The sequence below is a fragment of the Sturnira hondurensis genome, unplaced genomic scaffold (genome assembly GCF_014824575.4).
Source record: "Sturnira hondurensis isolate 20B ecotype Veracruz unplaced genomic scaffold, ASM1482457v3 Scaffold0005563, whole genome shotgun sequence".
NCBI classification, from domain to species: Eukaryota; Metazoa; Chordata; class Mammalia; order Chiroptera; family Phyllostomidae; genus Sturnira; species Sturnira hondurensis.
In genome coordinates this window covers 88226-102715 of record NW_028078194.1, presented here as the reverse complement: position 1 = coordinate 102715, position 14490 = coordinate 88226, and the positions used below count along the sequence as shown (strand labels likewise).

Sequence of the window (14490 nt, the reverse complement as noted above, 5' to 3'; positions counted from 1 at the left end):
CAAGCCATATAGTTGCAGATGTCACAACAGATCCCAGGTTTGTTTGTTGTCAGTTGTTGAACACAGTGTAGCCTTCCCATTGTCCATGGATTGGTGTCTTGGGCTAGTCTAAGATGTTAGCATGTCAGAGCAGTGGCTTGGATTTCTCTGATTGGCTGAAAGGTTGTTATTAGTTTTCTGACTGGGCATTGGGCAGTTTCAGGTTTTGCGGCTTATAAAAAAACATCTCTTTGGTTGGTTTAGTTAGTAAATGAGAAATAACAGGGATGCGCCCTCCTTGCAGCATGCCTGTGCCCTTCTGTCAGGCACATAACTTGTTTTAGAACTCTGGGGACCCTGACGGGACTTGCAACCAGGGAAACAGAGGGCTGCAAAACCCTCTGCAAAACCAGAGGGCTGCAAGCCTGTCTCCAAAGCACCTTTTCTGTGACTTTTCAGCGAGCCAATAGCAGCCCTGCCCTGGCTCATTTCTTTCCTATAACATTTTTAGAGAGCCAAAGCAGCTCCATCCAGGCTCTCTCCTGTTTCTTCTTCTAACTTAAGCCCTTCCTTGTTTCAGTGTCCCTAGTTTAATAAATGTACTCTCAAAATCACCTGGGCTAGTGTTGTGAAATCTTCCTGCATGATGTCAAGAACCCACATACTACAGCTGGCCCTGGGCAGACCTGCTCTGGCCTGGTCCCAATCCAGTAAGTTTGGCAACCCAGATGGAGCCTGGGGTTATCTTCTCTTCTTGACTCTCTAATTCATCTGTCCTATTGTTTATATTGCCTGGTGTAGGGGAAACCTATCTGTCAGCAGTGGAGTAAATTCTTCATCAAAACATACCTCGTCAAAGCCAAGATGGAAGGTGTCATCTTAAAAAGCCATGGAAAGAAACATTTGAAAATGGGTGAATGGATTTGTCAGTCCTTCACCAACATTTGGGTGGCAACCCAATTCTTGAGGACATACATTTAATCTGGATGAAGATATAGAGAACTCTAAATAGTAGTTGAATTGACACTTCGTCCCAAGACACACATCCTGACTGGAGGTCCCATAATTGGTCACCAGCTGTATTGACCAGGTGAAAAAGATGAAATAGGTAGCACCAAAAGCATTCCCTGAGATCCCTTCAGGTGTCTCCTTAGCAATTAGGCCACCTTTAAGGGCGAGGAGCAAAATTAAAAATGCCTCATTCTTTTCTTTTGTAATGTTGCCTGGCCTCAGTACAAACTAGGGGACAAGGAAATCTGGTCTGTAAATAGATCTCTGAATTCTCTGAATTATAACACTATTTTCTGGTAAAAAAAAAAAGCAACAGGTTTTTTTTTTGGTGAGTTGCAGGGCAGGTTGTACTTCCTTGATGATGTGGTGATTGTTGTCATGATCTAAGAACCATCTCACAATGGTCATTTCTTCCTGTTTGCATCAGGTGTATTGCTTACACTGACTATTCCTCCCAGTTTTCTGAGATTGTGGTAATCATGCTGAAATGCTTCTTCCTCAATTGCCACCCTTTGCTCTTTGCTTAAGAATTAACTTGTGTGTCAGAGAAGTTCTGCTTTTGAAATCTCATCTAATCTTTGTTTCAAATGCCCTGAAAGTGGTATAAGAGCCAGCTCTGCCTGGAAGAAAAACTGGAGAAAACTCCAACATTCTAGTAAGAAGACTGGATTGGTGGATATGGCATACTATGGATTTGATTTCTTGATTCCTCGCTGTGTTTACAATGATAGCTATGAGGTACCCCAAAACAGCTCTTGAGTGGAAAAACATAAAACACGTGTTCCGAGTCCCCTACAGCACAAACTAGCTGAGGGAGCACGGACACAAAAATAGGCTGTAGGTTACATAAACTATAGAATTTAGAATTGCAATAACTTTAAGGACCTTAGGCCAACAGTGTTGTCTTATAGTTGCATAAACTGAGGTTCAGAGTAGTTCAATAATTATCCTCAGATTTAGAAGTAGCTACCAATAACAAAAATATATAGTTGGATTTCTGGTCAAGACAACTCAGTAAGCCCACATTTCACATATCACTTCTGTTCAAATAGAGATAAAATATAAAGATCAAAATAAAGAAAGGGCATGAAGGGCCTCAAAAAGAGGCTACACATTCCATGAAAGAGATATTTTCACGGGTGAATTCTACCAGATATTCACAGAAGATTTAATATGTATCCTACTCTTAAAAAAAACAACCAAAAAACAAACAAACAGGAAACTGAAGAGGAGGGAGGAATGCTTCCAATCTCATTCTGTGAGGCCATTACCCTGATACCAAAACTGGAAAAGGACATCACAGAAAAATTATAGGTCAATATCCCTGATAAACATAGATGCAAAAATCCATACTAACATATTAGCAAAGTGAATTCAACAACAAATTAAAAGGATTATACACCATGATCAAGTGGGACTTATTCCAGAGATGCAAGAATGATTCAACACTCACAAATCAATCAACATGATACACCATATGAACAAAATGAAAGATAAAAATTAGATGATTATCTCAATAGATGCAGAAAAGCATTTGACAAAATTCAACATCCATTTATGATAAAAACTCTCAACAAAGTGCATACAGAAGGAATGCACCTCGACACAATAAAGGCTGTCTATGACAAACCCACAGTTGTTTTCACACTCCGTGGTAAAAAGCTGTAAGTATTTCTTCTAAGGTCAGGAACAATACAAGGATGCCCACTTTCACCACTTCTGTCTACATAGTAGTTGAAGTCCTATCCATAGCAACCAAACAAGAAAAAGAAATAGAAGTCATTCAAGTCAGAAAGGAAGAAATAAAACTCTCACTATTTGCAGATGACTTAATAATACATGCAGAAAACCCTAAAGACCCTACCAAAGCACTGTTAGGACTAACAACATTTGTAAAGTTCCATGATACAAAATCAATATAAAGAAATCTGTTGTGTTTCTACACACTAATAACAAAGTATCAGAAAAATGTATCAAGAAAACAATCACATTTTCAATTGCATCAATAAAAATAAAACCTAGAATAAATTTAACCAATGGGATAAAAGACTTATAGATTGAAAACTATAAGACACTGATGGATGAAATTGAAAATGACAAAAATAAATGGGAAGATATTCTGTGTTCATGGACTGACACAATAATTATTATTAAAATGTCTGCATTACTTAAAACAATCTACAGATCAAATGATATCCCTATCAAAATTCCAATGGTATCTTTCTCAGAATTAGAATGAAGAGCTCTAAAATTTGTATGAAACCACAAAAGACCTCAAATAGCAAAAGCCGTCTTGAGAAAGAACAAAGTTGGAGTTATCATATTCTCAGATTCCAAAATACACTACAAAGTTATAGCAATCAAAGCAATATGGTGGTTCTGGTACAAAACAGATACATAGTAAACACACAGATATATGGTTAATTATTTTATAACAAAAGAGCCAAGGTGTCTCTTCAATAAATGTTGCTGGGAGGACAGAACAGCCATGTGCAAAGTATGAAACTAGACTTCTATCTTACACCACACACAAAAATTAACTCAAAATGGATTAAAGATCCAAATGTAAAACCTGAAACCATAAAACTCCTGGGAAAAAACATAGGTAGTAAGCTCCTCGACATTGGTCTTGGCTCTGAATTTTTCGATCTGACTCCAAAAGCGAAGGTAACTAAAGCAAAAACAAACATCTTGGACTACATCAAACTGAAGAGCTCTGCACAGCAAAGGAAACCATCAACCCCATGAAAAGGCAACCTACTGAATGGCAGAAAATATGTGCAAATCATATCTGATAAGGGGTTATTAGGCAAAATATATAAAAACTCAAACAACCTAATAGTAGTAAAACAATCTGATTTTATAATAGGCAGAGGACCTAAATAGTCATTTTTCCAAAGAAGACACGCAGATGGCCAAGACGCACACAAAAAGGTGTTTAATATCACTAATTGCCAGAGAAATGCAAATAAAAACCACAGTGACACATCATTGTACATCTGTTAAATGGCTATTATCAAAAGGACAAGAAGTAACAAATGCTGGCGAGGACATGGTGAAAAGGTAACTCTCACTGCTGGTGGGAATACAAATTGGTGCAGCCAGTATGGAAAACAATAAGGAGGTTCCTCAAAAAATTAAAAATAGAACCGCCAATGAACCAGCTATTCTGCTTCTGGGTATTTATCTGAAGAAAATGCAAACATTAATTGGACAAGATATGTGCACCCTTGTGTTCATTGCTGCATTCGTTACAACAGCCAAAATATATAACAACCTAAGTGTCCATCATGGGTGAATAGATAAATGAGATGTGGGACCCCCCAAAACAGGAATTTACTTATAAAAATAGTGTATTTATTCTTATATGTTTAAATTAGTCACCTTCAAAATACTCTCCATTTAATGTAATACACGCATCAAGACATTTTTTTTTCCACTGCTCAAAACAGTTTTCGAATTTGTTGATTTTGATGCTTTTTAGTGCTTCTGCCAATTTTTGTTTCACCTCTTCCACACCAGCAAAACATTTCCCTTTGTGGACTTTGTTTCCCTTGGGGACACACGCACACAAAAATTACTTGGGGTGAGATTGGGTTAATAGAAGGGTGGGGCATAGGGGTCATGCTATTTTTGGTCAAAAACTGCTGAACACAGCGTGACATGGGCAGGTGTGTTCGTAAATCACCCATCATGAAATGGGCAAATGGGTTGAAACAGTCTTAAAAAATTTTTGCTGAAGCCAAACTCAGCCTCTCATAACAATGCCAGTTGGCTCCTAGAACTCTCCTCCAGTACTACAAGAGGACTGTACACAAGGGGCCCACCCTCTAGAGGATAATTCCATTCTTGGGGGGGGTCCCCCTTTGTATATACAGTGAACTACTACTTAGCAGTAAAAAGAAGGAAATGTTGCCACTTGCAACAACATAAATGGACCTGAGGGTAATACACTAAATAAAATAACAGGCACAGGAAGTGTGGAATCTAAAAGGAAATTCTTAGATACAGAAATATATTGGTGGTTACCAGAGGGCAAGGGCATGGGGTGAGCAAATGGGTAAAGGGGGTCAATTATACAGTGACAGACAGTAATTCGATTTATTATGATAATTTTATAGTGTATACAAAGATTGAAATATGATGTTGTATACCTAAAACTAATATAATGTTACATACCAATTTTACTTCAAAACAAACCCCCCTAAAATGAAAAAGAGCCAAACTCTTGGGTGTTCATGTGGTGCTTGCTGTTACTCACACTCCTCTTGCAATGAGGGTCAAGGTGGCACACTCAATTTACACGATGGAACGGGCCAGCGGTCACCCATGTGGCTACCATAGGCAACACGCAGCAAATCTCTCCTTTTTCATCCCTTAGCATTCTGCATCATCGATACATGGTGAAGCAGCTGCCTGCTGTGTGCTCAGTGAACTTGGCTGTGTGGACTCAACGGGTGAGTTATGTGAGTGAGGGTATGAGGGCTGACATAAGTAGCTGCTTCACTGAATGAAGCAATGGAAGGGAAAATAATTATACAATATATTTCCCATTATTCTGAAACTTAAACAATCTGGAATCTCCAATAAGGTCTAAATTGTGCTTTGCTTTGGATTACAAATATGGATTCTAAGAGATGGCTTATAAAGCAACAGTCAATCGACCTGCGCCACCCTCCTGGTTAACTCCAAAAGCCTTCTGCAACAGGTGCATGGTGTAGTCAGCTGAGCCTGGGGAGACAGAAGAAACTGGTTTGTCTCGGAAAATGTCATATACGAGACCATGATTTACTTTGGTTTCCCTTATATTTCCTGCTGAGTGTGCAAGTTCTTGGCTTCAGCGATTACAGTCAATGGCTAAAGAGGACAAAGAGTGGCAGCAACATTAAAAAGCATTTTAATTGCAGTGGTGAGCAGAATCAAGAGATGTAAATAGTTTATAGTGTGCATTGCTCAATCTGCACACCAAAGTGCCCAAATGACCCAGGTCCCAATTCCACTTTTTATATCTGACCTAACAAATCTAAATAAAGCTGACAGTACAAAAAATGCATTTTCATTCTCAAATTCAGTTTTCTCATCAGCCAAATGGGTTTCCTATTATCAACTTCATAGTCTAATAATGAAGAAAAAGTAAGTGGAATAACAGGTAAAGCACCTTCTACAGTATTTGACAGGTTGAAGATATTTCCTTTACCCAGTGGCAACTATCATTTCATACACGAGTATATTACAGATAACCTAGTTAACACCAGGTACATTGCTGAGTATTGAGAACTGTAACGTACCTGTTACATTATGGCTCTGTAACATGAGATGATCTTTCTCTCAACAGTAGACCTCACACATCTGTGTTGAGTAAATGCTGGCAAATACATGTACCCACATCTACAATACTGCTTATAAAATACCTGGTAACCAGTTTTTAGACTTGTCAAAGAAAGCAGTTCTTCGCAGTGCCTAGGGGCCTATGGGTTGGAGGAAACTTCCAGTCAGGCTTCTGTTTTTTGAAGAACTAGGCTGGTAGCAGCTAGACTTGAAAAGCAAGTACAGTAGGCCCCCTTTTCTGGTTTCACTTTTTATGGTTTCAGTCACCTCCCGTTAACCGAAGTTTAAAACTATTAAATATTTCAGAAATAAAAAATTCATAAAGTGTTAAATTGGATACCATTCTGAGTATCCTGGTAAGATCTCATGTGACCCCCCTACTGTCCCACCTGGTGAATCAGGTGAATCATCCTTTTGCACAGTGCATCCATGTTGTACGTGCTCCCTGCCTGCTAACCACTCAATACCCACCTTAGCTATCAGATCAACTTATTGCCGTTATCCCAGGGCTTGTGTGCAAGTAACTTATTTTATTGAATAATGACCCCTAAGTACAATAGTAGCAATGCTGACCATTTAGATATGCCAAAGAGAAGGCATAATGTGCTTCCTGTAAATGAAAAGGTATGTACGTATGTTNGCTGGTAGCAGCTAGACTTGAAAAGCAAGTACAGTAGGCCCCCTTTTCTGGTTTCACTTTTTATGGTTTCGGTCACCTCCCATTAACCGAAGTTTAAAACTATTAAATATTTCAGAAATAAAAAATTCATAAAGTGTTAAATTGGATACCATTCTGAGTATCCTGGTAAGATCTCATGCGACCCCCCTTCTGTCCCACCTGGTGAATCAGGTGAATCATCCTTTTGTACAGTGCATCCATGTTGTACGTGCTCCCTGCCTGCTAACCACTCAATACCCACCTTAGCTATCAGATCAACTTATTGCCGTTATCCCAGGGCTTGTGTGCAAGTAACTTATTTTATTGAATAATGACCCCTAAGTACAATAGTAGCAATGCTGACCATTTAGATATGCCAAAGAGAAGGCATAATGTGCTTCCTGTAAATGAAAAGGTATGTACGTATGTTTGGGAGAAAACATAGTATATATATATATATATATATATATATATATATATATATATATATATATATATATATAGCAGCTTGCAACTAAAGTGCATGTAAAGCCCCAGCTATTTTTGATTCCGTCTACATCTGGGAGTTTCGTATTTTATCTCTCAGCAAGGAAAAGGTAGGGAATTGCTCCTATCTCATTTCTTCAGTCTTCTGCCCCCTAAATCTCAGTATCTATCCTCAGACTTTCAGTGATTTAGTACTAGAAAATAGCAAAAGCTGTGAAACTCAATTATATTTTTCCCAGCACAGATAGCACTCCATAAGGGGACTACGAAACTGTAGGAGTCAAATTGGAAAACCAGGCTCCCATCCTAATCTCCATATTGCCGAGCTGACAAAGTTTGAGGGAGCAACACTGAAAACAGAAGGGAAAAAAGGACCAGGACTACTATGTCTCGTGAAGACTAGTCTTCTCACTTTCTCAGGAAGGCAAAGAAAAAGAAAAAAAAAAAGTAAGACACTAATGGTTTCCCAAAGGAAGAGCAACTACAGCTGGAGCAAAATTACTGTTCTATCTCCTGGTAAGAATGTTTATTACATATAATTTCTCACCTATATGTATCCAAAGATATACCTTACCAGTATATTTTTATTTTTACATCAAAACTGGACTTTTTCCTCCAGAATGAGAATATTTGTTGAAAAGGTTTCCAAAAGCACCCAAACTGTTAATGTTTGGTCAAAAGGCAGTGAGAATAAAGAGCAGACAGGAATCTCTACATTGTCATCTCAACTTCACTTTTAATATTAGCTATTTCTGAAATAATGTAGAGTATTCTAACAAAACTTTTCTCATTATACTAGGAATACTATTCAATTTGGAAGGCTACCATTTCAATGAACAAATAGTTTTCCCAGTATAACAAAACTGTGAACATGAACTGCTTAAATCTAAACAGTGGTTTAAAATCTGGGAATAGTACAAGGGAGATACTAAATTATGCATCAGTTTTAGAAAAAAATAGAATCCTATCTTAAAATGTATTACTTCAGCAATGATAGTGAAACAAAGTTTTCAAGTTAACCTCCTCCTAGATTGCCAGGCCTGAAGCTCAAACTACACATCCTTGAACTGGAAGGATATGTCTGTTTTCTTGCTGTGAAATTTTCTCAAAAACACCCAAACACACCAATTAAAAATAGCTGAATAGAGTAATGTGAAGGTGCTTAAAAGTGAGCTGAGCTGCTTAAGGAAAATGCTTAAGAGAGAAGGATTAGGCGAGAATTAAGCGATCTGTGAAGTGTTTCAAGAGTTAGGCAGAGGCAAATTATATGGCAATGCAAATATTTATTTTCAGCTTATATTTGGCAGAACACAGTCAAAATTCCAAGGATAATGAATGAATCACATGAAACACCATCTTAGAGAAATACATTCCAAAAATTTATATTTAAATATTCTGGTATAGCTGTTTATAACTTCCAAAAATTTAAGGGCCTGCATCAGTTTTGTTTACAGAAGAAAAGCATTCAAGTAAAGATATCATAAAAGTTGAGTTCTGCTGTCAGTGTTAAAATTAACATCAAGATTACAAACAAAAACAGTAACAAGGGAATGATTATGTGCTGGAGAGCAGAAACTTCAAAATTATAACTATAAAACCAGCAAGTACAATACAATGCACACATCAAGGTGGAGATTAGACAGAAAAATAGCTAATGTCAATAGGCTATTTATTAATTGACTACAGTGTCAGATCAAACAGTACTTAAACTTTGGCTTAATTGGGTAATATGGTCACCTACTGTGAACGAACTATTTACCCAAAGATTATTTTTGATGTTCAACTTTTTACATATCCTATCCTAAATAAGACCTTTAATTTTCATCATGACATTCTTTTGTTTCAGGCATTTCCAAAATGAGAATAGCACCAGAATATATCACAACTTCTGTAACATTAGCAAAAATGAACCACATCTTCCATCCTGAATTATTTTATTTACCAATGACTATAAAGATGTGGTTCTATTTAACAATGTAATTAAAGAACTCCTATAAAACTTTCACATTCTATAAAAAGTATATGAATCAAAATTATTTAATGCATCAGACATCGAGCACATTTGTTCCAAGGTTTCTTTTTTTTAAGAAAACCCTCTTGAAAGAACTAGGTTCACTCAACGTTATAGGCACGAAGACTGAGTCTAGTGCTTGAAAAGTACTCAACAGGCATTGATGAATTGATAGCATTCATTCATGACAATCAGAATCAAGAGATCCTGAAAAACAAATACAGCATCTAAAATAAATCACTCATTCAAGAAGGATATGCAGGGTATGTCCTTTTACAGAGTATTTTAAAATTCCCACAATACTACTACAAGTTTTAAGTCAAGCTAGCAATGGAATGGTGATTACCGACTGTTGCGCTGTTGGTTACCTCTAGGTAGAGAGTGAGGGCAATAGCATCCGGCAAGCATACAAAAGTCCTCAAATGTTCTAATTGGGATCTAAACCAAATATTATGTTAATTTTGATAAAACAGGACAATGGGCATGGATGTTCATTATAGTATTTTCTTCTTATCTGCCTGTTTATAAATTTCTTTGAAAAAGCAACCATCAGGCTTTTTTTTGCAGAAACAATCAACAGTATATTCATGAATCAACAGGATTTACCAGTTAATCACCTACTTTATGGACATTATTTATTTGAAGATCAATGATCTATGCATCTTCCTTTATTTCAATATGCAGTTGTGATACTTTCTAGATTGGCTTTCTATTTTTTAAGAAGTTAAAACTTCAGAATATTTCCATTAGAAGAAAATTGCATTATATTGCCTGATTTAGTCAAAGCTGCTTAAAATTCCAACCCTTTATCATCAATTACTGATTGTTTACCAACACAAGGAATAGAAAAGACCAAGAATTCTGTTTACTATTATAGCAATCATTTCCATGGTATTTGACAGAACTCAGTACTATTTTTAAAAAGATGTTAATTATTTATTTTTGAGAAAGGGGTGGGGAGGGAGAAAGAGAGTAAGAGAAGCATCCATCCTCTGCCTCTTGCACACCCCAACCTAGGACCAGGCCAGCAACCCAAACATGTGCTTTGACTGGCAATCCAACAGGCGACCTTTCAGTTTGCAGGACCACGCCAGGTTGACTGAGCCACATCAGTCAAGGCAGAACTGTTTTTTTGAAATGAGTTCATATTTGTGAAACTAAGCCAGCCAGAATAAAATCTTTATTTAAAAAACAATAGAATTAAAAAGAAATTCAGCAACCAAAAATATTTCACACAATCACAAAATAGAAAAACAGAAGCAAAGTAACAGAATGTTAAAAACTGTTAAGAAAGGGGTTGAAGCAACTTTGATTCCATCTATCCGACATTGTTTATGGTCCTCTTTGTCCTTCCATCATTATATATGTAAAACAGGTATAATAATAATTAAAGAATGGCCTTGCAGAACTTAGTAGGTTAAAAGGAATTACTGAAAAGGTGTTGAAATACTTTATAAACACTATTAACAAACTATTTATTTTATTATACGTTATTTCTTCCTTCAGTGAAAACGTCCTTTTAAATCAGACTTTCTTAATATTGTTTCAAATTCTCAAGCAGTGAGATGTTAGCTTTCTTCCAAAATGGTACGCCCAGTGTATCACAATACTTCTGATTAAGAAAGAAAATACCAAAAATGTGCTACTTGAGGAAAAAAGAGAGAATTGCCAACACAACTGGTAAAGTTCCTAGACTCAGTTCAGTCAAGTTGTGGATCATCCAACTGATATATTTTTGTTATTCCAGCACTTTAAAGCATTATTTTGAAAACATATTCTCAGTGTGAGATTTCTTATATAAATAGGAAGTATTTAATTTCTGTAAACATTTGCAGTACCAGCTACTTCTTTGAATAGATTTTTCCCCTTAAGAAGAATGTTCCAGTGAAGAATTGTTTCTTATATTTCCGCATCCAGACTCAAAAAGAAACTCAATGTTTTTCTATGAAAACACAGAAATGTAATGTAAAAGCTTTCTGTATCCAGGCACTGCCCACTTATTCCAAGCATGTAATCACTCCCTATACAATCCTGATGAATTAAAAGTGTTCTCCAGTCTTCATAGCTCATCAGATGTGTTGTTCACCTTTGGTAATTCACATTCTTCACTGGTATGACAACTCTGAAGGATGTCCTTATAATGGTTCTTCAGATCATCATACAAAGAAACAGTTTCTTGAGAGTGAGCCAATGGTAACACCTTTTCATTCAATAACATCTGCACTTGGAATTCTTCTTTAGGAGTCTTGGCATTTTTACAATGGTAAAGCACAAATATCAGGTTTGAGGCATAGGGTACAATGTGACCACTTCGGAACTTCCGATGCATTTGTTCCTTGTAATTGTAAGCTGTTAGGGGTTCCTTGTCTTTGAAGTAGCCCATGAGAGAAAGCAGTGGAAGAAGGGTCTCTGCATGACCAAACTGAAGGATGACTGGAGAGGTAACTGGCTGAGACCTTAAATGAGAAATAAAGAAAAAAATGTATTTATGTCATAGAACATATTATCTATATGTAGAAGCAGTTTACAACTTTCTAAACAACAGGTGACTATAAGCCTCTCTTCTTAACTGGTATAAATTAATTAGGTGATCTAAAGTATCTAACACCTCTACTTACTTCCAAGGAGCATCTCCTTCAGTCTGACGTTACAAAGCAGTACCATTCAGACCATAGCTTTATTTGATTTGACCTGCATAAACATTTTTCAATTTTATATTATTTGTCAGTATTTAAATATTGGGAGACTTCAGATCCTTAAAAATCCAGATTTTGGCTTCTCTTGAGAAACTGAGACATCTGACAACATATATTCCCGTAAGGCAATAATCATCGCAACAGGAATAAAGGTTACCCTCCATAGAAGATATGTACCTCTTACACAGGACATATGTCACTCCACATTGTCCAACATAGGATGAGTCATTTATTACCTGCATGATCCATTTATGCACTGAATACATGCAAGTCAAAGCCAATACCACTGCAACAATGTAAATATAATAGAATTTAATAATGATACAAGTTGAAGAAAAACAAGTAGTAAAAAAAAATACTGGTTTGCAGTTCAAGTCCTCTGGCCATGAGACAGTAACATTAAAGCTAGGAACCACCCTAAAAATCAATGTTTTATACAATTAAGAAAAACTTCCCTCTTCTTAATTTTTGCATTTCACGAAAAAATTCAGAATTCACTGAATGTGTAGGTTGGGTTTTAAGTGTAAAAAGCAGAATTTAGCATTCTTTTAAATAAATTACAAGATCTAAAAGAATATTAAGTATTTTTTGCATTAACTCAAAAGTATTTCCATTAACTAACAGCTCTGACTATAAATCACTTGTCTCAAACAACTGTTTTTCTTCACTATTCTATTTTACAAGCTGAAATTCAACTTAGTAATCCTTAGTGGTTCAAGTGTTACAACTAGAATATAATAAAGCAATCTTCTTTAAGGCTCCTTAAGAAAGTAGGAGTGAAGCATCTAACTCATAATTATGACACAGAGGCAATGGCAATACAGGAGTGATAGAGCAAAGAGTGTTTACCAAATGATGCTGGACCACTAGACATGCCAAAAAAAGAATTTAGACATAGATCTTAGACTTTCCACAAAAATTAACTCAGAAAGGATCATAGTCCTAACTGTAAAACTCAATGCAATGAAACTCCTAGAAGGTAACAAAGAAGAAAACCTAGATAGCCTTAGGTATGTATAGCAATGACTTTTAGGACAACACCAAATGCATGATCAATAACATAAGTAATTGGTAAGCTAATCTTCATCAGTGTCAAGAGAAGACAAGTCACAAAATGTGAGAAAATATTTGCAAAAGACACAACTGTCAAAAGACTATTATTTAAAATATGTTAAAAAAAACCTCTTAAGACTCAACAATAAGAAACAACCCAATTAAACAATGAGTAAAAGACCTGGAAAGCTCACCAAGGAAGACATACAGATAGCAAATAAGTATATGAAAAGCTGCTCCACATCCGACATCATTAGAGAATTGCAAACATCACCACATATTAAACTCTGGACCGCTAACAACAGGATTTCACTGCTGGTGTGAATGCAAAATGATACAGCCACTCTGAAAGTCAGTATGATGGTTTCTTACAAAACTAGACATACTCTTACCACATGATCAGCAATTGCACTCCTTGATATTTATGCAAAGGAATTAAAAACTTATGTCTACACAAAAACCTGAATATGGATGTTTATAGAAGCTTCTTCCCGTAATTGTCAAAACCTAGATGCAACCAAGATGCCCTTTAGTAGGTGAATGGGTAAATAAATGGTGGTATATTCAGACAATAAAATATTATTCAGTGCTAAAAAGAAATGAGCTATCAAGCACAAAAAGATATGGAGGAAACTTCAATGCATGTTACTATGTAAAAAATGCCAACCTGAAAAGGCTACATAGTGTATGATTCCAACTATATGACATCCTGAAATGGCAAAACTATGAAGACAGTAGAAAGATCAGTGGTTGCCAGGGTTTAGGGGAGAGGGAAGGCTGAATAGACAGAGAATAGAGGATTTTTAGGGCAGTGAAACTATTCTGCACAATACTACAAAGGTGGATACATGCCATTATACATTTGTCCAAACCCAGAGAATGTACAACACCAAAAGTGAACCCTAATGCAACTATGGACTTTGGTGATAATGATGCTTTGGTGCAGGATTATCAATTACAACAAATGTACTACTGTGGTGTAGATGTCATCAGTAAGAGGGGGGTGAAAGGAAATTATGGGACCTCTTTGTACTTTCTGCTCAATTTTGCTAGAACCTAAAACTGATGTAAAGAAGAGTTTATTAAATAAACAAAAACCAAAAAAACTACTGCCATGGGAGTATATGTGACCAAAAAGAGCATATTTTTATTCCAAAGAGTTAATAATAATTCCTCTTAAACAGCTGCTGGTGCCTACACCTGTTTTCCCTTTTTACATGACTTACATTTCAATTTTCCTTTACAAAGTTAAGCAGCATGGAAGTTTA

The 14490-nt window shown here is 36.3% G+C and overlaps 1 protein-coding gene across 3 annotated transcripts in view; it reads right to left on the bottom strand.

Moving 5' to 3' along the window:
• Positions 1-8728: 8728 nt before the first annotated feature.
• Positions 8729-14490, bottom strand: part of MINPP1 (multiple inositol-polyphosphate phosphatase 1) — a 36161-nt gene continuing 30399 nt past the window's right edge. For 2 of the 3 annotated variants that reach the window (XM_037047276.1, XM_037047277.1), the window contains exon 5: positions 8729-11929. In XM_037047276.1, the coding sequence (XP_036903171.1) occupies positions 11533-11929 (397 nt within the window). In that variant the 3' untranslated portion in view covers positions 8729-11532. The remainder of the gene's footprint in view (positions 11930-14490) is intronic. The other variant, XM_037047278.1, reaches the window with a different exon arrangement.